Here is a 24,971-nt window from a genome sequence, read left to right as displayed (position 1 = left end):
TGCTATAGTAAGAGAAGTATTTAGCTCCCTTTTCTCCACTCTTCTGGTTTAAGAGCATGAATTTATCATAGAGCCAAGTTTTGGAGACTAAGTGCTTGTCTTGTATTTTTTTATTCTTACTAAATTTTGATTTTTGGGTCCTTATCTTGAAAATTGCATAAGTCTTCAAATACAATTGGTATTTTAGAGCCTCCTGGAAGTTAGTACAGATGCATCCAGCATTTGAAAAATGGGTTATTTATGGACTGAACAGCTTAATCCAGAACTTAATTATAATACAAAACAAATCAAAACTCCAAACCAAAAAAACCCAAACCCCATCCCCCACACATGCCCCAAAAAACCCACCCCAAAACTGTACAGCTTTGTTATCTATTTAAAAAAGTGCTTTAAAAGTTCTGGTGTTGGCATGGATGCTTTGGAAATGTAGAGCTAGACATCCTAATCTAGAATAGCCTGACAGTCATTTGTAAGAAATTAATTTTACTTCTTGAAAAGCCTTTCTCTGAGGCTGAGCACAGAACTTTATGTGCTGATCATAGGGAAATATGGTTGAGTACAGTCTTTTTTTCACTAGTGTAGGGTAAAGTGATCACCAAAAATTTGGTTTTATTTAAAAGATCAACACTTACATTATGGAGTCGTTGAATTACAAGCAAGTCCATCAGCCAGATACATGAATTTCATTTTGATAGAGTCACTTTACAGTGAAGAAAGTCATATTGTTCAAGTACCTTTACTGCAAAGAAATATGTAAGAGCTATTTCTAAAAGAAATATTGGAAAGCAAGGATATCCTATTATCACTTAGCTCTGCCACATTTTTAATAAGCTGGCTATTACAGTGATAAGTGAAAAATTCAAACCTGTTTTTTTGTGGGATAGAATTAAGGAGAAGTACCTAAGTCATAATATTGTTTATGTGACTAAATTATGGAAATATAATTACAAAACCTTGAGGGAAAATGAAGGCTGCAAAGTAAAGCACTCCCCTGGGAAGTACTGAAGACTGGCTTTGTTTCTGCTCATTTTCTTGCCAGCAGTGGTAAAGTTTCCAGGCTACATGAGCCACCTTCCTGCCTCCCCCCTCCTCACCCCAGCCCCTAAAAGAGGGAGAAATTAATCTTCTGATGAGAGTGTATTGCATTTAATATAGTCATTGTATTCTGTGTAGTTCAGATGTTGTTTCTTCTTTTCTGCCAAATACAAAGTGTATTTCCTTGTGGTTTGAGCCTTGGAAATTTCCCCATTCGTGCCAGTAATTGCTGCTGGAAGATGGAGGCCTTAGAAATAAATTAAAAATTGTATTTCACATGGATTAATTTTTTGAGAACGAATTAAACACTTAACCCCAAAACGAAACAAAAAAATTCCCAAGATAAAATAAGTGTTAAGAAAATAAAATGAGAAGGCTGAACTTCATTGAAACTGTTGTTGTGGGAAAACTATCCGTTTTGAGAAACGGTAAATGTTGCCCCGTGTTTTGAAAGGTTGTTACTATTAAGGAACAAATAAGAGGGCAATATGCTAATATGGTGGTGTTCAATTAAACAAGAAAAAACCCAAAATGAAACAAAAAAACCACCCAGAATTTAGAAAGCAGTGATCTTTATGATACTAAAAATTACGTCTGTGACATAGAAAACAGATTTTTGGAGAACTTCCTACTATACAACTGAACTTAATTTTTGGTTTTGGTTGGTTTTGGTTGGTTTTGGATGTTTTTTTAATTTCATCTTTGGAACCTGATTCACTGGAATATTTTGTCTGAACTAATATCTGACTGTAGTTGATTTCCCACAGATCCCAAAGCATTTTGAGAAATATGTTTCTACTACCACATTGTTTCACATGAAGAAAATAGTTTCATGGTAGATTGGAAGGTCTAGGCAACCAATTTTGTGACATTCTGAATTGTATAAATAATATTTGCCCAAACATGCAGGAGATTGTTACTGTTTTTCTCCAGATTTTCCACAAAGGTTTTTAGTTTGATATTACACTGAAGTATCCTGTCATTGTGCTTGTGACTAAAACACAATGATGTGCTCATGGTTCCCTTTTGCAAAGGAAGTCTAAAGGGTATCCATTATTTTGGAGCTTCCTTTTTGGATGGGGAATGAAGTGATAAGATGGATATGCTAACCTGACAGATTGTAATGACACAGTACACTTGGGGAAATCAGAATTATTGTTCTTTTAGAATAGCATCCTGAGACTACCACTCAATAACGTTAGGGAACAGAAATTCAGAGATGGATAAAGAAACCACCTGTCTAAAGCAGTCAGCTGAAACACATGAACAGACAGAACAGAGGGGAGTATATGAACTGTGTGACCTGTACTGCAAGGCAATTTGGTGAGAATCATTGATATAGAACATTGAATTTCTGGTGACTACCTTTCTGAACTGCAAAATGAATGAAAATAGAAGAGGAAAGAGTATCTCAGAGAGAGGTATGGCACATCACATCTCCTTTCCCTTTTGACCTTGGATCTCTCATTATGTCCAATTTAAAGATTTCCCTGGAAGGGTAGCATCAAAGGCAATGCGATTTGGAGCCTTTTTTTTTTTCTTTCTTTTTTTTTTTTTTTTTCCCCCTGCCTCAGAATGAATTGCTAAAAATGTGTGTTAAATTCAAGATCTTTGGATTTTTCTAGAGTACAAAGCAGATACTTACACTCTACCAGGTATCAGTTAAGTAGTTGAGACTGTTGTAATGCTGATGTTACAGTCATAGGAGATTCTGCAACTTTTCTTTTGGACACTGTAACGAAATTTTCCATCATTTTGACCTCTAGCAGTAAAGTCACAGTGCTGCTGCTACATGCAAAATTTCATTCCACTTGTCTGGGGGAACATCCACTGCAGAGTGCATCTCCTGCTTGCTCACAGTTAACCAAGTGTGGTGGGCTGACCCTGGCTGAGTGCCAGGTGCCCACCAAAGCTGCTCCATCACTCGCCCTCCTCAGCTGGACAGGGGAGAGAAAGTGTAATTAATGGCTCATGGGCTGAGATAAGGGCAGGGAGAGATCACTCACCCATTACTGTCACAGATGAATGGACTTGTCTTGTGGAAGTCAGTTCAACTTATTGTCAGTCAGATCAGAGTAGGATAAATAAATAGGATTAAATAGGATCAGAGTAGGATAAAATAAAATCAAATCTTCAAAAATGCCTTCAACTCACCCCTCCCTTCTTCCCAGGCTTAACGTTGCTCTGGATTTTCTCTAGCCCCCTGTGACAGCATTGCAGCGGGTCAGGGAATGGGGTTGTGGTCAGTTCATCACACACAGTCTCTGCCACTCCTTCTTCCTCATGGGGAAGCTTCTTCACACTCTCTCCCTGCTTCAGCATTGGGTCCCTCCCACAGAGGACAATCCACCAACTTTTTCATCATGAGTCCTTCCCACGAGCTGCAGTTCTTCACAAACTGATCCAGGATCCCTTCCATGGGGTCCAGGCTTTCAGGAACAGACTGTTCCAGGGTCAGTGCCCCATGAGGTCACAGGTCCTGCCAGCAGACCTGCTCCAGTGTGGTCTCCGATCTCCATGGGGCCACAGGTCCTACTGGGAGTCTCCTCCTAGCACAGGCTTCAAAGAGAGTCGGAGACTCCTTTGGCCATCCACCTTCTCCATCATGGAGTTTTCCATGGGCTGCACGTGGATCTCTGCCCAACCTTGGACCTCCACAGGCTGCAGGGGCACAGCTGCTTCACCATGGACTTCACCTCAAGCTGCAGGGGAATCTCTGCTCCAGTGTCTGGAGCACCTCCTCCTCTCCTTCTTCACTGACTTTGGTGTCTGTGCATAAACATATATTTAGTGAAAATTTATTAATGAAAAAGGTGGTCTTAGTTTCTCTTCTGAGAACTTGGTAATGCAGGAATGTGTATTGACAAGGGGCATTGGCTGTGTCCTCCATGTTGACCTATTTAATGTCCCAGTCAGCTCAGTTTTTTCCATTAAATCTGGGCTGTGCAGGCTGTTTGGCTGAAGGCAGAGGAGTTCTGGCAGTGGGGAAGATGTAGGAAAATAGGGTGAAGACTGGTGCCATGCAGTGTGATGGAGGCTGTGCTGCTCTGCCATTAGTGTGACTGGGAAATCCTGTACTCAGGATGATATTGTGGAGTCTCAGCTGCACACTCAGCTGTAGCTCCGCTGTTGGTTGCAGGGTAACTTCCTGGAGCTTGGCCAGATGAAGGAATGGAAACATCCTGTGTGAGGCAGTGGTTGGAAGAGGAAGCAGAAAGCGAAGGATGTCGCCCTGCCCTTCAAAGGGTTGTTGGCCTTAACTTAAAAGTCTAGATTCACATTTAGGATATAATGTAAAGCAAATGTACTCAGTTTGTAAGTTATCCTGTGATGGACAAAAAACAGGTGCTCTCCTTGCTGGGATAAAAATAAGAAGAAGGTAAAGAGAATAACAAAGATGGTGTGTTTGTATTTTTGTGCCTCAGGATGTTCTAATGCCATAAAAGTATCAGTTCAAAGATAACTTCTGCAGTGAACTGAGTTCCATTTTTTGTCCCCTCTGCGACACCTTTACTTCTTCAGAAAGAACTTTGAAAAAGGTGGTAGCCCTGGCACTTTAGAAGCCAGTTGTTGTGACTGCCCCTGAACTGAAGTTATTGCAGTGGGGAGAGACCTTGGATTTAAGAGACTGAAGAGATGTATCAGACTGAAGTCTAAAGGGAAGAGCCAAGTGTCTCACTGGCAGAAAAAGAACAAAGGTTATCAGTCATTTTGTAGCAAGGAAAGAAAGGATCAGGAAAAGTTACAAAGTAAGGAAGGAACAGGTCTACAAGGAGATAACATGAGTGGAAAGCAAGGAATACAAGAGATGGTCATCTCAAAATCTAGTGCACATGAAAAGAGAAAAGAGGACTTGAACTCAGATGAATAGAGCTGAGAATTTTGTGTCAGAATTTTAGGTTTGTAGCATTTGAGTCCAATTCTTAACTATCCTGTTCACTGATAATGAGGAAGCTGCAAGTGCAGTTTGGGGGGGGCGGGGTTAGTGTTGCTTTTTTTCCTTTTCCCCGTTTTTTTCCGGTGGAATAAAATGCGTTTTTGGGTCACTATCTTTAACAATGTAAAGATTATACAAATTACACCAGCCTAAGAAAGTTAAGCTTGAATTGTACCACCTGAGCTGTGAGAGACCAGCTATAGGACTAAAGATGGTCATCTGTAGTTCTCTTATAACCCCAGTTTTTATAGCCACTGAAAAACTGATGATTTGTGTTTCCCATTCCTTGTGTTTCGTGTAAGTTCTTTGACTATGTCTCTGCATGATGTGGTTTCCTTCTAGTTGAGAGTCTGTGTAGTGACCTCCACCAGGACCAGTAAACAAACAAAACAACTAATGGAACATTATATTCTGAGCAGCAGGTAAAACTTTGCATGTGAATGGAATAGAGCTGAATATATAGGATCAAATGTCATGGAAGATCTCTGGGGTGCCTCAGGAAAACAAGCTAAGACTAGGATAGAAATGAAAGGCACTCAGAAGAACAGAAATAAGGAAAATTCAGCTGTTTGTAATGTCTACCATAGTCACTGTGCTAGAATAGGAGACTTAAGCTGCCAAAAATAACTGTGTCTTTCACAGGTTGGGTGCAATTTGGGCGCTTCAAAAAATAGTAGTTTTCTTTACTTCTACTTGTGTGCATATTCTGACAGGAAAGCAAATACTGTCTCTGTAAGTGATGCTAAAAAAGCTAGTGTAAACAGAATAAACTGAACATCTCTTCCTAAGAATATTGAAAACTGCATCACTTCTCAAGCATTCCACTCTTGATACAGAGTGGTGCATGTAAATAACAAATCCGTTTCTTTCTGCAGTATTTCTTAAACAAATAGCTAGAAGAACCTGAAAGCTTAAGACAATCTACTTGAGAAATTCTGTGGAACTCATGAAAAACTCAGCTATTTTTCCCTAGAAAACAAGATTTCTGATAGTATCTGTACTTTAAAAATTACATTTGCTCAGGTAATTCTGTTTTATTTTCTGCTTTTGTATTTCATTTTTTATGCAATTTGGAAATAGACATGTGACAGCCTTCTGTTAATGAGTCGGATCTGGAGGAATGAGACTCTTGGTTGCTGTGAATGGAACAGCACACCATAAAAGCTCAAGACATGAAAATGTCAAACCTTCTGTGATTATGAAATAGGCAGCAATCTGAACCAGTTTATTCATATACATCTGACTTGGAAAGTTCAGTGATGTTCTGAGTTGTTGGTCTGTTGAATGAGTTTGAGTTTCAATACCAGAAAATCAGGAAACAAAAGGATTGAATGATTGGTTATAAAAAAAACCCCAAAAACCCGAGAAAGACATAGTCTGATTTGGGTTCTGCAAAACCCATTTAAGGAATAGAGCAAAATCAAGATTTTTACCTTTTTTGACTTTGTTAAATCATCCAAAAATGGGATGAGCTTTTTGCATGGCTTGTACTTAATGACTGTAGGTGATAATCTGATTACTAAATCCACAGATAGAGAGAGGACGGTGCAGGAAGTTTCTGAAGAAAACAGAAATCTGAACCAAATAGCAGTAGTATGGTGCAGAGGCATAGGTTGCTACTCCCAAAGTCTCACAGGTAAATGCTTTTGCCACTAGCTTTTGGATGCACCTTTAGAGAGGGTCTTTTAGAGTCTCTTTTTACATCCATGTTAATAAAATACCTGTTTCTTTGGCATGTTTGATAACTTCCATTCAGTTTGAAATTTTGAAAATTGATAAAGATCTGCCATATGTCTCCCAAAGAGTTATAGTTTAAAGTAGGTTGTCTGAATTTGTTTTAGATTAAACAGGTGGGTTTTATTGTGTCTACACAAAATATCTTCTAGTTATTAAGAAACAAGGAACAGCTGGATGAAAAACAGAGGAAACCAATTTTCTTGTCCATTGAAACCATATGAGCTGACTTCTTGAGAGTCTGCTATTGCAGAATTACAAAACAGAGTGGATTTGGATCGGTCTTTAGAATATGAAATAAGAAAAATTGTACTGGGTCAGCGCGAGGGTTTATGCAGCCCTTCATCTGTCTGTCTCCAGCAGTGGCCACAAGCAGCTGCTTTCAGAAAAGCTGGCATGCAAAGAAATGTGGTATTTTCTTCGATGCTCTCCCAGTCCATCACTTTGCAGCTCAAGGGATCTCCTGAACTGCTTTATACCTGTTTATTAACCCCCAAAGGATCTCTGCTGCTCGCTGGTGCAATCCAGCTGGACCGTGTTTGTAGTTTTATAGCTCCATCTTCTACTGCAGCCATTCACTGCATCTTTTACCCTGCTTAGTGTGAAAGTCCTGTTGTTTCAAAGCTGTCTTTTTTTGTTTACCCTTGGATATCAGAGGGAGTCCCTGGTCTTTGGCCAACAGACAGGATTCATCTCTCTTCTACATGTGTTGAGAAATGAGGCATCTTCCTGGGCAACACTGGCTTATCTAAAAGCCGCATTTGCAAACAAATCCTTTTTTGATAGTAGGTAAGCATTATGAGCTGAGACAGCACTGGGACGGCATTAAAAAACCCTTGTAAAAATTTTAGCAAAACAATTTTATCAACAATAGTGTACCAACAGGCTGATTATGAGACAATAAAGATGGTTTATTTGGTAGAGTGAATTTATGTTACAGTGTAAACTGACTATTAATGTTTTTCAAGTGCTGTAGATTCACCATCATCTCTTTCACTTCTTATTTTCTGAGGCAAAATGAGAATTTATTCCTCTTTTGTCTGAAAAACACTGTAAGAAGTATCAGAGTGTCTCTTCAGACTTGTATAACATAATTCTCATGTTTTTATGAATATATCATAGTTTCAGTTGTGATTTCCCCTCTTTGAACAGTTTTATGTGACAGCTGCTTTATGGTCATGATTATAAGTCATCCTTTTTGGTTTGATTGCAGCAGCAATCTGGGGACCACAGCAACGTGTTTTGCTTATGAAATATGTCAGTGGGAAATAAAGGTCTAGTCACCATTTCCTTAATGGTGAGAAATTATATTTTTAAAAGGAAGAAAAAAGGACAGATCTTTTTTCAATACTCTTTCCTGAAGATTGTGTAATTCTTCTGGAAATAATAAGAAAAATCTTACTTTGATCTTTGTGCAACAGTTGCTTTCTGCATATGAATCATACCAAAAACCTGAATGTAATGGTTACTTTCCTTGCACAATATAATACTTTTTATTATCATTTGCAGGTGCTTGGAGAACTCCAACTTTTATATGATAATGAAAATAGTTTGCTACATATTTTATTAGTTTCACCAGTTGAAGTCAAAATGTTATTGCTAAAATGCTTGACTAAGTCCCAGCATCCAAACAGTTTGCTGTAGAATTTGTAACAGTCTCACAGCTCTCATTAAGTCAAACTCCCATCACTGGGGAAGTTTCTGAATTAATTAAAGACTTGTTTGAAAGGAGATTGATATGCTCCTCTCTTCTGGATTTCTTTGGTATTGTAAAAGTGAAAGAAAATTTTGTTGTCTGGTCAAAACTATTCTGCTCAGACAAACCAGTACAAAGCTGCTGAAAATTACTTTTGGGCCTTGGTTAGATGTGCAATAGTATTTGGAATGCCTGATAATGCGTATTAAAGTGTGTTGGGTTTGTCTTACGAAATTGAATATGATATGCTTCATACTTCATTTTCAATGTCTCAGTTGAGGTGACTGGGTAAGAATGGAGGGCATGAGTGATGAACGTGAATTCACAGTAAAATGCTATCTAGTTTAATAACATTCCAGTGTCAATTACTGTCAAAAACCATGCTGTGTCTTCCCTGAGAGAAGGTTCACAAAGGGTGGAAGTGCCTTTTGGTCCTTGCTTAAGCAGTTAATTGCCCAGGAAAAAGTCTTTGCAGTGCAAGTGCCTGGTGTAGTGACTGAAGCTTTTTCCTCAGCTGTACCACTAAATCCTGTTCTGAGTATGTCTCCTTACTCTCTTATTGAAGCTCTCTGTTTCCCTATAATTTTCCATGCCTCACTTTCCCATATAATCTCTACAGACCCTTCTGGCTCCAAAGTGTTACCTGGGCAGAAGGCACTACGCAGCTCTCTGCTGGTTGCCTATGGGCTGACTTTCAGGTTGAAGCTCATGCCGAAGCCTCTTGCCAGCTGAGGCCCTTCTTATTTGTCCAGACAGTGATTTTCATAAAACTCACTCTGTTGCTTGGACCAGTTAGTATTGACCACTGTAAAAAAATAATTAGAAGGACAGGCAGCGTGATCACTTCCAGTGTGTGCATTTGAATGTGTACATTTAATGGGTTGCACATGAGTGCAGGACAAAAACAACTCAAAGAGTTGTCCTGTTCTGGCCATGCTAAGCCCAAACTAATGGTTCTGTTCAAAACACCTGCCAAAATGTACAAATAATTTATTGAGTAATTGTCGTAATGTCACAGGGGGAACAACTTAAAGTGGCAGCTGTGGGTTGTTTTCAATATTGCTGGGTATATTTACAATGATGCAGGGATTATATGTTGTTGATATCAGTGAATAAAACTGCAGCCTTATTTAGCACAGAGATTAGTCCAGGGATTTGTTGATTTCCATGGTGGCAGCAATTATTTGATTGATGTGATGATTCTTCTCTATTCATTTGACCAACAAATGATCAAAATCTGCCTGTCTCATGCAGTTGCTACTGGGACAACTCGAAAATGGCCCTTTCATTGCATTTGTACTGTATGCTCCTAATGCCACAATCATTAATCTTATTCCTCAGGACAGCAATCTGTAAAATTGTTATAAATACTTAGCTGTGTGAGGTTTAATTAATGCCAGAAGCCTTCAATAAACAACAGTTGCAATTTGGACTGTGCTGATTTAATGGTTCTTGCGCTCTGTCTAATGCACATTCTGTTAAATCTATGTGTCAAGTGACTGGCACTGACGTGAATCACATCCCACCAACGTTCCTGTGTGCATGGAGGCAATGGAAACCTCAAACCAACAGAAATATCTGAAGTATTTGACAGGCAATGCACTTAAATATCTTCACTTAAAGGCCTGAAGGACGTTAGCATTTCACATGGTAGGCAGGGAAGAAAAATATAACAAAAAGTTGACAAATGCCTTTGATAATTTCAAAAGTTAATAAAACAGCTTGCCCAAGTAAAACCTTATATTAAATCTTTTGCAGAATCATCTGTTAGTAGTGCTACAGGATTTTCATAATGCTCTTAAGTTGTATTGTATTTGTTTAACCACAGAGTTTTTCCTTTGATGAATAGTGATAGTCACCAAAAAAACCCATGAAAGAAATTATGAAAAGATAACTCCAGCCCTTCCAAAACAGGTGTTTTGGACAGACTGAAATTCTGTTTGTGTACCCATGCAGAACCTGGCAGCATTTAAAGTCATGTACACCATAAAAGTGGTAAATGTGGTTGTTCTGAAAAGAGATAAAGGAAGAAAAAGACCCAAAGTTACAAATGGTGCTTCCTTTCTTAACTGAATTTGGTAGGTTCTGTGTCCATTTACATGTTAGCTTTGTGTGTGTGTGTGTGTGTCAGCACAACTCTGCCAGCTGAATCACGAGCATACCAACTGGAGGTGATGTTGTGCCAGTTTATTTCAGTGGAAGCAGAAGGGCAGGAATAATCTATCTAATCAATTTTGTCCTACTCCAGGTTCTTAGTTCATGCTAGACTATGAAAAAGGTACTGTACTACTCCCATGAGACAAATACTTGAAATAATTATGTTTATATCCTTGTTTAAGGAGGAGGACTTCCTAAGTTGCAGTTATTTCTGAAAAACCTGAACATGAGTTTGCAAGCAATTTAATTAAAGACTTTGTCTCATCTCCATTTTCAGCTAGTAAACATAAGAAAAGCACAACTTAGATGGATTTAAACCTGCTTATTCTTGATGATCAAGTACTTTAAAGCTGATGGGTCAAAAATTGGTGTGTATAAAACCATTACCTTGTCTCGTATCTTAAGAGAGGCTGTTTAATACTGTTCACTTAAGTAAATGAGAGCACTAATTGAAGAGAATTCCACTGCCGTATCTGTGATATCTGTTTAGATAAAAGTGCTGTGTAAAAGTACTGTGAATCAGTGGTGTGCAAGTTGGGTCTCTGAACCCGAATGTGTAGCTCTTCTTTGCAGCAATCTTGCAATTCAGTGTTGTACTGAATACTCCTCTGTTGTGGGCTCTGAGAAGGCAACTGAGCCTAGAAATTCCTAGCTGAGTGTGTTGAATTTAATGGTGTGAGGAAGTGTGCTTTTCCAGGACATGAGATTTGGACTACATCTTTATACAGCACTCCATAACTCTTCATGTGGCTTCACATGACCTTGAAAAATAGATCACTTATTGACTATTTTTCTTAAAATATTTGTGGGATGATCAAGTTAACAGTGCTAATGTGAGGTTTTTTGTGTTTTCCTGCTGTAAGGCTTGGTGTCCCAGTATCACCATTTCTGAGTTATCAAACTGTCTCCTCATCTTGTCTGTTGGGTGTTTTAGATTTTGGGAAAGGATTTTATTTGTCTGGGTCGTCCTAGCAGTCGGTGTGGTAGTGATAATCCAAGTATATATGGGTTGAGAGAGATAGACTTCTTTATTAGATGAGCTACTATAAGACTTCGTAATATCTCCTTGGACACCTGGGTGCAACCATAACACAAATTAGAACTAACAACAATGCTTATTAAAAGTCCAGGACTATTTGTAGAGATAATTTCTACATGAACTCCTGTACTTGATGTGTCAGCCTTTTGAAGGGTTATGACTGCACAGCTGCTTGTTTTTCCTGTCCTTCCAATAACTTTCTCAGGTCTTGGTTTTTGTTTTTGTTGTTGGGGTGTTAAGATTGGCATCACTTGTTATGGCCATATTATTCACAGAGTGTGACCACATAAATTTTTTATTGCATTGCATTATTCAAAGCACGCATGGCCATGTCTGGGCCATATGTGTGTCTGTGATTTTTTTTTTTTTTTTTTTTTTTAAGAGAGGTGATCACTAGACATAGTTCCTCTATATTTTCAGTGACGTGTGTACATAAACTTATATCTAGAAGTAGCCATGGGAGACATAATCAGTAAGGAAATGATAACTCGCTCTTCAGATTTACAGAATGACTGAATGATAGAAATAAACAGTATACAGGTATTGCTTTAAAATATAAATTGTAATAGCAATTTGGCATTCTGTTGATGCAACAGATAAAATGGTAAATAATTAATCAAAATACATCTATTGTCAAAAAATTCTCCTGATCCAAGAAATGCAATAGGGGTTTTTTTTCATGTGGTAGAAACAGGTATCTCCCACTGTTTAATGCTATATTTTAAAGCATCTTCCCAGCATTCTTTTGAAAAATAACTTAAAAACTCAGGTATATTTTCAAAATCCTTGTTCTGAAATTCTGAGATGGTCTCACATACCTGTAAACATTTAGTTTTAATATTGCAGCACATACATGAGTAGTAACGGCAATGTTTACAGTACAGCAAGGTCCAGTCAAATAAATGAGTCAGAAGATACCGTTTTTAAGACTTTTCCTGTCTCTGACATTTGTCAGCTCAGTGGATTAGGGGATTCACTTTTTATGTGTTTTCTCTTTCTGATTAGACTGGGCTCTCAAAGCTTGGAGTCATCTTTTACTGGTAAGGTCATACAGCACTCAGCAAAGGAGAAGAGTTTTTATGATGCAGAACTTGGAGATGAAAAGTTTAAGAATTCTTGGGATTATAAGGATTTTAAAACTTAAAACAGTAACAACCCTCTCTGGTTAGGATCTAGTAAACCTTTGGAGTACTGTAAGGTTAGCTGGCGTGTCTACAGCAGGACTTGTAACTCTGTCAGAGATTTTAAACCTTGCTAAATATTGTTGATCTTCAAAGAGCTATTATGAAGTGATTGCATTTTTAGAAACTGTCTTTTTTTCATTCAACGTTTCCAGACTTGGCGGTAACTAATTATGGAACTAATTGCGAACTGCTTGGAGACAGGCTTGTCTTAGCCTTTCTTGATTCATAGCTGGATATCATGTTCTGATAGAAATCGAAGCAGAAGGTGTGCTGTCTTTCATTCCAGATGCCATATTTACCATATGCATAGAAATATGCCTTGTTTTACAAAGTCTCATAATGTAATAACTGAGAAACTATTTCAGTTTGTCTAAGAGTTGTATGTGAAAGCTGTGAAATGTTCACTGAAATTCTGTGTTGTTTTGGTGTTTGTTCTTTATAGTGATTTGACAGAATTATAACCCTCATTTGTGCTTACTTGGGTGCATTCCCACCAAGTTTTCTCATGTTTTTGTCCTGATCAGTGGAATAGTTCCCTTGGGGATGGTCACACCTGTTTGTCACTGCGATTCCAGAGTAATGCTTCTAAATTTGTTGTGGCTATTTAGCACCTCAGTTCTTAGTACATTTATGTGTGGATAGCTGAACCAAGCCATAGCTGTTTTCTCATGCTGTGCTCAAGAGGCAGCTGGGCTTTTTGCTGGGCTTCACAAAGTGTTTTCAAGTGTGATGTGACTCAGCTGTACTGCAGCTGATGACTAGAGCTATGCTCTATATGATATGTTTTCTTCCCAAACTGAGACTCAAACCAATAGGGACTCAATTTCTATGGAAATAGCTGTCATAAAGTCAATTCTGTAGCTCATTGTAGTCTGTAAATGAGGTAGAATAGATGGTGGAGGGCAAGTTTTTTTCTACTTGTTATCCCTTTGCTCTCTGCCTAACTGCTGCTGTTGATTAAGTTTAATCCCAAAGTACATCAGAATTAAAAGACTTTGTATTTTTATAAGTCTTCTGAAGAACAGCTTTTTCTCCCCAGTTCTGTGGTGAACATAAGTTGTTATTCACAGTGGGGTAAATGCCTGAAGCAAGGGAAACAATCGCTTCTAAGTTGTAAATGTGACTGCAGTGTTGGTCACGTCTGGAGGCTGTTCTGGATGTATGCTGAGACAAAATGTGAAAACACCACATTTGTCTTCATAAGGTTTTAGAATAATCTATACACACTATAGGAGAGAGGTAAAAAATTAACTTATGAGATTTTAATTTTTTTAATCTAAGTAACAATAAAGGTGAAACAGCCATTAAGAAAAAAAAATCTTTAATATGCTATCAACTAGACAAAATACATTCCTTAGGGATGAAAGCCACAGCTGTACTGGACACTAGAGTTTTGATTCCTCCAAAATAGTTGGAGCAGTAAATTTGGTTCCTTGGTTTGATATGACTATTCAAAGTAATTTTCAAGCATTTTCTTTTTGGAATTTGCAATTAAACAAAGCACCACAAGTGGTCACCATGCTGTCACTGGTAGGGAATGGGATAAGAAAACAGTCACAAAAAATAACTTTGATCTGTTCACAGTCAAAGCTGTGAAAGTTGTTTTGGTACTCTTCTGTTCAGAGAAGGAATGTTTTAGAAAGCCAGTGTCATGTTTCAAGACATATTAACCTATACTGACTCACTAAATCTAAGTAACTGACTCTACTTTTTTCCTACTATTTGTCCTTCAGTAGTGAAGATTAAGTCATTTTCTCACTTTTTAATCTTACATTTCACTTTTCAATTTTATCTGTAATATTTTTACTTGCATCAGTTATCAGCTGATGTCTGTTGTCTTCCTATTTCAGCACCTTTTGGTGACTTACTAGAAACATAGTAATAAAATAGTAAGCATTCAAACCATGAAACTCTTGTACCAGAGATAGTTTGATATATAAACTACGTGTGAACTTATTCCCATGTGAAGAAATAAACAGAAACATGATCTTTATTGGTCATGATCTAATGCTTTTCCCTAAGGTTGTTGAAATACCACAGTCAGTAATCTCAATAATGTAAGCAACTGTAACGATTGAGAAAATGTCCATCCATTTTCTCTGTCTCTCCCCTCAGCACACACCCTCTGATAGACACACACACTTCAGAGAGGGGGGTGCAATGAATGTTCTGGGCGATGTTGCTGTTAAAACAGCCAACAGTTTTCCTGCCTTTTTGCTAATTAGGATGAACCCAGGGTATAAAAGTTTTTCATGCTCTTATCTTTGTCACCTGCAAATGTACTTTCATGCTGTTTATTTCAGTAAGAGGCAGTAACACACAGAATGGTAGGCAAAGATGTTCATTTATGCTCTCTCTTAAAAAGTCACCTAGAAGTACTAAGAAGTCACCTAGAAGTACTTTGGCTGATCCTAAAAATATTTTTTAAATAAATTGTTTGGTCCCTTCTTGGTCTTTAGAGAGGCAAAGGTTTGAGTTTTGAATTTACCTGGATATTTGGAGCTGCAAAGCCCAGCAAGGAAAAACATGACTCACCTATGCAATGTTATTTTGTTCTACAGGAAAAGGCTCAGTGCTTTCAGAGGGCTCTTGCTTCCCAAGCAGATAAATCCACGCAGACAGAACTCGTAGGCCATGATGTAAGTAGCTGTATCAAACAGTATTTTCTATCATCTTTGTGGGTGTTCAGACTTCTGTCAGCTGGTTTGCCTCCGCTGTTGTTTTGTCCATGCATGGATTTGGTGATTCTAAAATACCTTCAGAAACATGAGAAGATAATTACAGCTACCTGCCAGCACACCAATGCCCTGTTAATTTTAGGTTTTATAAAGAGCTGAGAATTTGCATGAATGAATGTGGACGGTACGTGTTAGAGTATTGTAATTTTTTTTCTGTATTTATTTGCACACTTACTGACACTTTAATGAGGTTATTATGTTTAGAATTGTCATTTGCTGTCCAAACAAGATTTGAAATTTGAAAGGTAATGGAATAAGTACAGTTTTGCCAAGTGATGTTAAAATTCTGTTTCCTAATGAGCATCTGTCAGAATTTCTCCGAGAATGTGTACTGAAAGTATGTATCCCCATGCAAGAACACAGTCAAGGAAGATTCCTTAGCTGTAGAAATATTGTTTCCCCAGTTCTTCTAACTGAAAGTATTCTGTCTGTGGGATGTTGCTTGAATACGTGTAAGAGATTCTCGTGCTTGCGTGAGCCTCTTGAATAATCCTTGATTAAGAATGCTCCTGTGTGGAACATTTAACATAGTTCTGGTCTGTGATTTGAGCAAAGTCTAGCAATAATTAGTAACAAAAACTGTTCGGAAAAGTAATGCCACGGTTGTGCATTGGTGTAGATCAACATGCTGATTCAAATTTATGGAAAGAACTCTGGAATTAAAGCAGGCTTTGAAACCTTCCTTTCAGTTTTGTGTCAGTGGACCATTAAAGTTTTGTCTTCTGAACATAGAAACATCAAAATTTCACGTTTTAATATGAAAAGTTTTATCTGCACTAACTTCTTTTTTGTGGGTTACCAAACATGAACCCTTATGTTCTACTGTGTCTGTGGAGTCATGTCCGGTGGAGTTTACTGAACCTCTGAGGTGTGTATATATTACTGCTGAAAAATCCATAATATTCAAAAATATTTAAAACATCTTTGTATGTTGCAATACTATATCCACTTCTTTGGTGACTAATTATCCTTAGCAAAACTTTATTTAACATCTATACATTAGATGTTAAATAAAAGTCTTCCATTGAAAATGGCAACAGAAAACATGTAGTTTGTGGAATTTTTTGTGTTGTCTTGTTTATTTTTGGGTTATGTTGCTTGCTTGGGTTTCTTTTAAGCAGATGTGACTTATGCATTTGGTTGTTTTCTCCCAAATCAAATATGTGGTACTGATGCTTCAGGGATTCATGCTGTTAGCAGATTATATCTTTTTTCCCTTTTTCCAGTCTGTGTTCCCTTGGAGTTTGGTTGGGAGTAAAAAATAACATAAAACCTCCTCCCACAAACAGGTACAATTTTCTGGGTGAGATTTGAGTATTAAATGTCATAATAACAACAATAAGTTAAATAAATCCTTTTCTTTAGCAGCATTCTCGTCAATTAGTGGAACATATTTTTCAGACTTCCCTGGTAAAATGCCTACCTTGTCATGGTTGCAATAATATATTATCTCAGCCAGGCTGTTGCAATGCAAGAAAAAAAGGAAATGTTGAATGTTTTTCTATGGAATAGCACTTCACCTGGATTTATCTGGCGCAGAGTACTTGTGAGAATTCTATTCCAAGGGATTGATTGCAGAGAAATTTGAACTAATATACAGAAATAACACAAGCCTGCTACGCTCACACTGAGGGGAACTCAGTGAGGAGGAATGTGCAAATAAATAGTGTTAACACTTTTTGTAATATTGTTAAAACTTTTTGCTCTTCTGTTTATCAGATTATGCAGCTTTTCTGTGAAGGATACCTATTAATGATTGGTTCAGCTGTGTTTCTGTTGAATCCAAGTGGCAATTGCATTTACATTCTTTGCTTTTGCATGAGATTTTAAGGAGCAAGTTGTAACTGTGGCAAGTAGTATCTGTACATCATTTTATTCAGGATGTCAGTACAAGAATACTACAGTACAAGAATACTGTGATAATATAAATCTGATTAAATAGAAAAATAGATCAAAGACTACAAGATGTATTTTCACCCTGTTAGTCACACATTCTGAGAATAGTATACATTGAATGCTTAAGATCTGGTTTAAGAGGTAAGAAGAAAATTTAACTTCATTTCATCATTACAAATATGCTGCTTTAATTAAAAAAACAAACATATAAACAAACAAAAAACAAACAAAAATCGCATTTTTATTTTTTTCCTTAATTCACATTTAAAAGCTAAAAATAGTTGGATGAAAGTGCTACCAGGAATTTGTGTAGTATGAATACTGATATACACTACACAGTGTAATAATTCAGAAATTCTTAATACAGTGCCTCTATGAGCAGTTTGGTTTATATTCTCATATATTCTTTTGTTTCACTGTGTAATCTTAAAAGCTGCCTGTTTTGCAGTTGAAAAAGCTGAGAAGGTTAGCCCTCAAAATAAATCACTGCTTGGGTTTTTTTGACTTCTGGACAGCATCTCCAGTAGTTAAGAGACCACTCTATAGCCTTGGAGTTCATTTAGATGTGTCATTAAAAGTAAATGGAAGCTCTGACTTTGACTTAGATGAGGAATTAATCCTTTTGTCTGTAAGGTGTACAGTAATGAAAAAAAGCTGGAGGCGAGTCTATATTTAGAAGGGAATAGGTGAAGAAGGAGGAAATGGAGTGTTTCACAGGGAGGAAATGTTCTTGTTTTTGTGGACTGCCCTGCCAAATCTTAAACAGTATTGAGTGAGTGTTTTGGGTAAGTGTTTGATTGGTTACCAGAATGGAAGTTGTTATTGTGTATTTTATGGTAGCAGCTATAATGTAATTACAGTCAAAATCTGACTGTCAAGGTCATCAGTAAAGTTTGGATGATGCGATCTCCTGCAAGACCTTTAAATTATTGGAAAATACTTTGGATAGAGCTCTGATTTTTTTCCCATACAGCACACAGAGATATTTCAGTGGAAATTGCTTTAGAGTACTGTTTTAGCAACCAAGTAGAAGATAAGGTCTGTAGCAGTAAAGATAATGTTTCTTACAAAGAGCTATTTGAACTGGAAAGCAAACTCCTTTATGTCTTTTCTGTGTTAAAAAGGTCTAATAGAAAACTTAATTATGGAATTAAAACATAAAGCTTAAAATAGTTTTTGATAAGGACGAAAGAGGGTCTTCCATGATGAGAAATGCTACAGTGTCCTTAAGTGATTAACATGACCATTTTACTACTTGAGGAAGTTAAAAGTAAAATAAAATAACTACTGCATGTATTCCAGGGAAGACATTGGAAAGTACTCAGGGTTTCCATAAAGGCTAGGTGCTTTTTAGTGCAGCATGTCAAGGAATCTTCATGTTATGATAGTCCTAAATTTATTCTGTTTTCCAATATGTATACTGAGAGTCATTTAAGGCATCTTGGGAGTCTTGCAGAAAGAGCCATGTGCACAACAGATTGATGTTGAGGCTGCTAAGTAATAAATTATTAATGTGTTTTCAATAATCAATGCCAGTTTAACCTCCTTCACCTTCCTGTGCTTGCAAAGTCTTCTTCTGTTGAGAGATCAAGGAATAATATCTTTCATGTCGATCAAGTTGCTAAAATGGACTGGAAGAGGAATAGATGCAGTCAGCTAGCACTGGGACTGATTACAAGACCATGTTAAGGGGTACAAATCTAATAATGGCTGCTAGTGAAATAGGTAGTCCAAAGTATCATGCAGGCATCACACAAGCACTCTGCAGCATGTGCCACTACTGATTAGTTTTCATTAAAATGTGTCTCAAAACAGAATTAAGCAATCATAGGACAATTAGTTCTGTCACCAAGTGAAGTACAACTCAGCACCACTTTGTCAATCTTTATCAGCCTTTGGATTAAAAGAGTTCGTACTTAGATTTATTCTCCACAAAGTAGAAATTCCTAAGAGCTGACATATTTCTGCAAGGTCTTTTCTGTGTTTGCCTTCTGCTGATATTACAGGTTTCGTATCTCAGAACTGCTACTCTGTTTGTTCTTTGTCTTTCATACTGAGAGTAAAACTGATGTAAACAGGTTTTGGACTGGTCCTAAACTCATTCCTCGTTTAATGAGCGTTCTTTCCAGTATAGTGGTCCTTACATTTTGTATGATGCATCTGATGTCTCAGACAACAAACCTGTGTACTGCTGCTCTCAAATTGCTGCAGTGTGGTTTGCACAGCTACAGACAAAAAGTACCTTTCTTTGGTGATCACCAGCACTCTGTTTTATAACAGTGTGTGGCAGATAAGAAGGCACTGACTTTTATCACTTGTACAATCATGCAATATTAAAATCCTTACATATTTTAGGATATTTGTTTTGTAGCTTGCTGTGCATTACCTTGGACAGCATGCCTCCCTTAACCTCTCAAAACCTGGGCACTGCCTTCTGTGTTTCATTAGGAGGGAGTGGAAGACATGGAGTTGGATGCTTTAACTGTTTCCATCCGCCTCCCTGCTGTGCCCCCTTTCCTCCCCAGCATCCAGCACGGACTATGGGTGCTGTAAAGGGACTGTGTTGCATTGTGTCCTCTCCTTCAGGAAGGCAGGGGAACAGAATACTGAAATACTTGAACTTCTTGAACTTTCCACTTTAATCTAAATATGTTCCTGCTGTAAGTATTGTGTAGTTTGTTACAGCATGAAGTGAGTTGTGTTTTGCCACCTAAACTGAAAAATACATCCCACTTCTGCCTCCCCTCCTTGCCGTGGAGACTGATGTCCATCTGCTATTGTATTTTACTACTAGGTTATTTTTTTCCATTTATTTGTTTTGTCTCTGAGTTTGTTGTCTAATTTACACAGGGAAATAATACAAACTTGTGCATAATATAATGCAAAATTGCTATTTTAAAAAATACCTTTAGAAATGAAACCAGCCATTAACCATTTCAGTATTTGCTTTGATTTGTATGTCTGTGTATCTGTTCATATCTGGATATCCAAGTTGTTCTTGATATGCTACATCCTTTCCTACAACTTCCTTTAGCATTCATTTTCTCTCCTCATGTCCAATTTTCACTTTTTACTATATGACTTCGAAATCTGTGTGTTTTAGGGTGTCCTATGTGTGCAAATTGTCAAACTTTGATGATGCCAAACTAGGATGTTACTTTTTTGGTTTTAATGATCGCCTTCCACCAACCCTTATGAAACATTGCTTCACCATCAAACCCCTACATACATGGTGTTTGAATTACATTTAATGACCAAGTCATGAACAGGAATGAATTGTTACAATTGCTCATGACAAGGAAAAACAGTTCAAGTTACTGGTGCCAAATTTGCCAGAGGACAAATGCTTGTGCTGAGGGTTCGGTGTTTGTGGTACTATATGAAAAATGATAACAGGCTTTCACATAAACAAACTTCAGCAGTAAATGGGTCCTGGAACAGAAACTGAGGTGTGCCACATGAAAAAGACACTTTCATTCTGTGGCTGATTATCAACAGGGTATTCTGCATTTAATTTTGCTATCTCTAGGAGTAAAGAACAATAAAATTTGCATTTGGTAGTGATGATTAATTGGTATGAATGATCTTCAGTTTTGGATTTGTGGCATGCAAGTTGGCTTCTGGATGCTTTTATAGATAAGCTCTGTGCTGTTTAAATATTTGAAGTAAGATGATAATATTATAACTGAATTTCCTCTCAGACCCAAAATTAATATAATACAAGTAGTCTCTGAATCTTTAAAAAACAGTTTTCCTGTAGTATAATCTTCAATAACAGTGCAATGTTTTTCTTGCCTTTTAAGTTTTGAATCTTTCTACTTGTTCTGCATTTTTCTGTCATAACCTTCTTCTGGCTTTGTATCTGCAATCTTGCTTTGTAAATGCAATAAAATACAAGGTACTTTGAAGTATTGACCAAACTTACTAATTTTTGCATAGATGTCTTGGTGTGGGGGAGAGGAATAGGGGGAAAAGCAAAGAAAGCTTTTTAGATATTCCTAATTTTTCATCCTAGAAGTTTTGTTGGGTTAAGACAAAACTCTTCTCACTTTTTCTGCTTTAGCTCCATCACGGTCTCCTCCTTAGAGTTCTCCAGAAGTTGACTTTTTCACTTAAGTATATCCATCTAGACTTTTTGTCTCATTTCTTACTTCAGTTTAATTTTTGTGCTGTACTTACGAGTATGACTTACCAAAATTTATTTGCAGCAGTGTATTTTCAGTGTGTTTGAGTTGCATTATTTCTGTTGCAAAGATGCTGCCAAGCAGTTCATGACTATTCTCAGCAGGAACTAAGTTAGCAGCTATCCCTAGAATTAATAGCATGTTTTTGCTATATCCACTCTGACCTGTTACATTAAGGATAGAAAGAAGTAGGACACTGACAGGATATTTGAAAAGGTTTATTTGAAATAAAAAAGTCATCCACTAGATTATACCTTGCTGACTCTGTTCATGCATTATGTTGAATACCAGCAGTGTCTTATTTGTAACGACAGAAAATAGCTGCACTAAACCTTTTGGATATTGTTCAAAAGAAGGAACTGGGAATTGAGTAAAATATGCTCAACAACAATCAAAAATTATAAAAAATAGCAGCATTTTGCAATAGGCCTTGATTATATTTTCTTAAAAAGGAGAAAAAATTTATTTCACCTTGAAGAAAAGATCAACAAACAAAATTGAGAAATGAGGCGTGGGTAGCCACTGCATTATAAGCAATGTGTATGGGTTTTGCTACATCAGTACATTTAGGGTGACTGCTTTTTGTTACAGAATGATCTACTTACACAGTTTTATTGTAATGTGGAGATGTTTTAATGTTGTGTGCATGTTGCATGTAGATTTCCTCTGTTAGCACAGACTGGCTCAGTCTGGTGACCTTTTTCCAGTGAAAATACGGCATCTGTTGTACATAAGGGTTTTCTGACTAGAATGGTGACATGCGCAAGCTGACCAGTCATATTCCTGGTTTTCTCTGCATTGCCACTTGATTCATTGCTGTGTTGATCATAAGTGTGAAAGAAGCTTTATTATTACGTGCTGCCTGCATGACTGCATACAGCAGAAACAGTCATTTTTCATTTACTCTGTGTTGCCATCAAACCATGCATCATTAAGATTTCATTTAATTTCATTTCTCTTTTCTTTTTTTTTTCTTTTTTTGTTTGTTTGTTTTGTTTGTTTTTAAAGGCCCTGTGGAACTCTCCCTGTTCTGAAGGCTTAGTTTACAAACCTATCAGCATCTCATTGGTTCCATCATTATTAAATTAAAAAGCAACATCTGGACACTCTGCACTTACGGATATAATTAAATACTGCTGTATATGAAATGAGCTGCAAGTTATCATTGCTGGCAAAACTCTACTACTTAATATAATATTTGTATTATGAACAGTCAAACATCACTTTTTTGGCAGTATCTTCATTATTAAGTGTATCTATGAATAAATTATTAGTAAGCTATGACAAAGTTACTATCTGAAATAAAAAATTATTCTTATCATTTTGTGCACTTAGTCATCCCTTGGTGATTCACTGCAAGTAAGAAAATCCTTCAGTCATGCTTCTCTCTTGAGATTGAAAAAATATATCTTCAAGATCTGGAAACCTGAGGAAGCCATTATTTTTTAAAACATGTATTTTTCCTTCTCCAGTAATAATACTATTGCGCTGACTGTGAATACAAGGTCGGGACCTTTCAATATGTGGTCTATCTGATAAATGTTCATAATGATGTACATAATTCTGTGGGATTCAGGAAACGTTCCTGTGGGGTACTTGGTGCTCTTTTAGAAGGCCAGAATTTACCCAGCTTTATCCCAGGAAATAGAAGCGCTGATCCTAAAGACATACACTCTGATTTTTTAATCCATTAGAATCATTGCTTTACTGTACTTTCTATCTAATTTTCCTGCAGCTTCTAAGAGACATTACTGAGAGAGCATCAATGTGAGCAAAGTAAACATTGTGTTTGCTGGGCATGACTCTGCTACTTGAGTGGATCCTAGTTGTTCAGAGGGGTGAGTAGGTGGGGAAGGGTAATTCCAAGTTTAGGGCTTTACTAAGCAAGAAACCAGTGAAGTTCACCACTGTGGGTTGCCTCAGTGTAACCTTACTTAGGAATGACTTCATTCACCAGGATGTGCTCTGCACCCACCCTTACCAGGTAAGATAAGAAGCTGCTTGTGCCAGCAGTATTCATTAACCTTTTCCCCTAACATATTTTCTTACTAACAAGAAACAGTGCTTGAATCTTTTTATTATGCCATTTCAGTTAGGCCTCACAGTACATAATACGAACAGTTACTCAACTGGAGCAACATTTTAGCACCTGTAGCTCTAATTTCAAACAGAGGACATATTGCATTCATTCAAAAATAACATTTTACCAGTTATTCTTAAATGAAGCAGAACTGAAAATAAAAGTATTCAGCTAAATATTCATGCCAGCCTTTAAAGTGAATGAATCTTCTTCACGGGGAATACTGCATTAGTACCACTTAACATGATGTTACTGTTTCTCATTCTTACATTGTCTTTGCTTTGGTCCTAACAGTCATCCTTCAGTATCTCTTTTGTCCTTTTGGTCAGGCTGCCTGCAACTTCTTTGTGTAAATAATTGCATAGTTCTTACTGTACATGTTGGAAATGCCTTGTAAAAGCAATTAAGTAGCAAATGCATAATTTAAAGAAACAACAGAAGCAAGCATGTGCATATTATACCTGGTTGAACTTCACTTGTTACCACTCTTCCTTCTTTTCTTGGACAAAAGTCCTTTTTGTAATCATTGATAAGCATGGAATGCGTACCTCTTGCTGCTGTCTGTCACACTTCCTTTTTTCATCACTGTCTTTATTATGGTAATATTTTCAGTCTTTGTCAGATACTGCTCTTTGGAAGAGGATAGAGAGAACATTTTTCATTGTGACTTTTTGGCACAGAGATCTGTATTTCACTTAAAGAAATAAATATGGATAATGGAGAGGTTTATGAAAAATTGTGTAAGTTAGTGAAAGGAAAAGAGTAGAAGAAAATAAATATATTCAGGATTCCAATGAGAAGAAAATTAGTTTCACTTTTTAAATAAAGAAGCTTTTTGCCCATTCTTCCTAAGTCTGTGAAAGAATACTTTAAAATACTCAAAGAGCTAGTTTATTTCTGCATCTGTTGCTTCATAGAGGTGTTGCAAGTAGCTGTCATTTCAATGCAAATCTGAACTCAGCACTTTAGCTTTTGGGGTAGAATGTAAGAGTTGGGTTTTTAGCTTTCCCATGAAATTACCCAGAATTACCAATACCTGTTTTTTTGTAATTTCTTTGGTTTATTTTCATTTTTCTGTAACTTTACAGCTATACAAACTTTATAACTATACAAAATACAGGAATATAGTAATAAAAATTACTCAGGTTTGGTATTTTGCTCACATAGCATTTGAATGATCTAGAAAAAATCATGATTGACAAGTACTATTCAGACTTCAAGGATACACAATCAATACTTTGTATGCATAGGCAAGAACTTAATGCTAGTTTAATTAAAGTCTTAACAGTCT

At 37.1% G+C, this 24,971-nt stretch overlaps 1 protein-coding gene across 7 annotated transcripts in view; it reads left to right on the top strand.

Annotated features, from left to right (window-relative positions):
* The window catches only part of CCSER1 (coiled-coil serine rich protein 1), a 626,451-nt gene that overhangs the window by 365,910 nt on the left and 235,570 nt on the right, over nt 1-24,971 (top strand). For 6 of the 7 annotated variants that reach the window (XM_048304321.1, XM_048304320.1, XM_048304322.1 and 3 more), the window contains one exon: nt 15,344-15,421. In XM_048304321.1, the coding sequence (XP_048160278.1) occupies nt 15,344-15,421 (78 nt within the window). Of the gene's footprint in view, nt 1-15,343; nt 15,422-22,608; nt 23,448-24,971 lie in introns of those variants that run through there. The other variant, XM_048304324.1, reaches the window with a different exon arrangement.

Source organism: Corvus hawaiiensis, chromosome 5 (genome assembly GCF_020740725.1).
Source record: "Corvus hawaiiensis isolate bCorHaw1 chromosome 5, bCorHaw1.pri.cur, whole genome shotgun sequence".
Classification (NCBI taxonomy): domain Eukaryota; kingdom Metazoa; phylum Chordata; class Aves; order Passeriformes; family Corvidae; genus Corvus; species Corvus hawaiiensis.
This window is presented reverse-complemented; position numbering and strand designations above follow the sequence as displayed.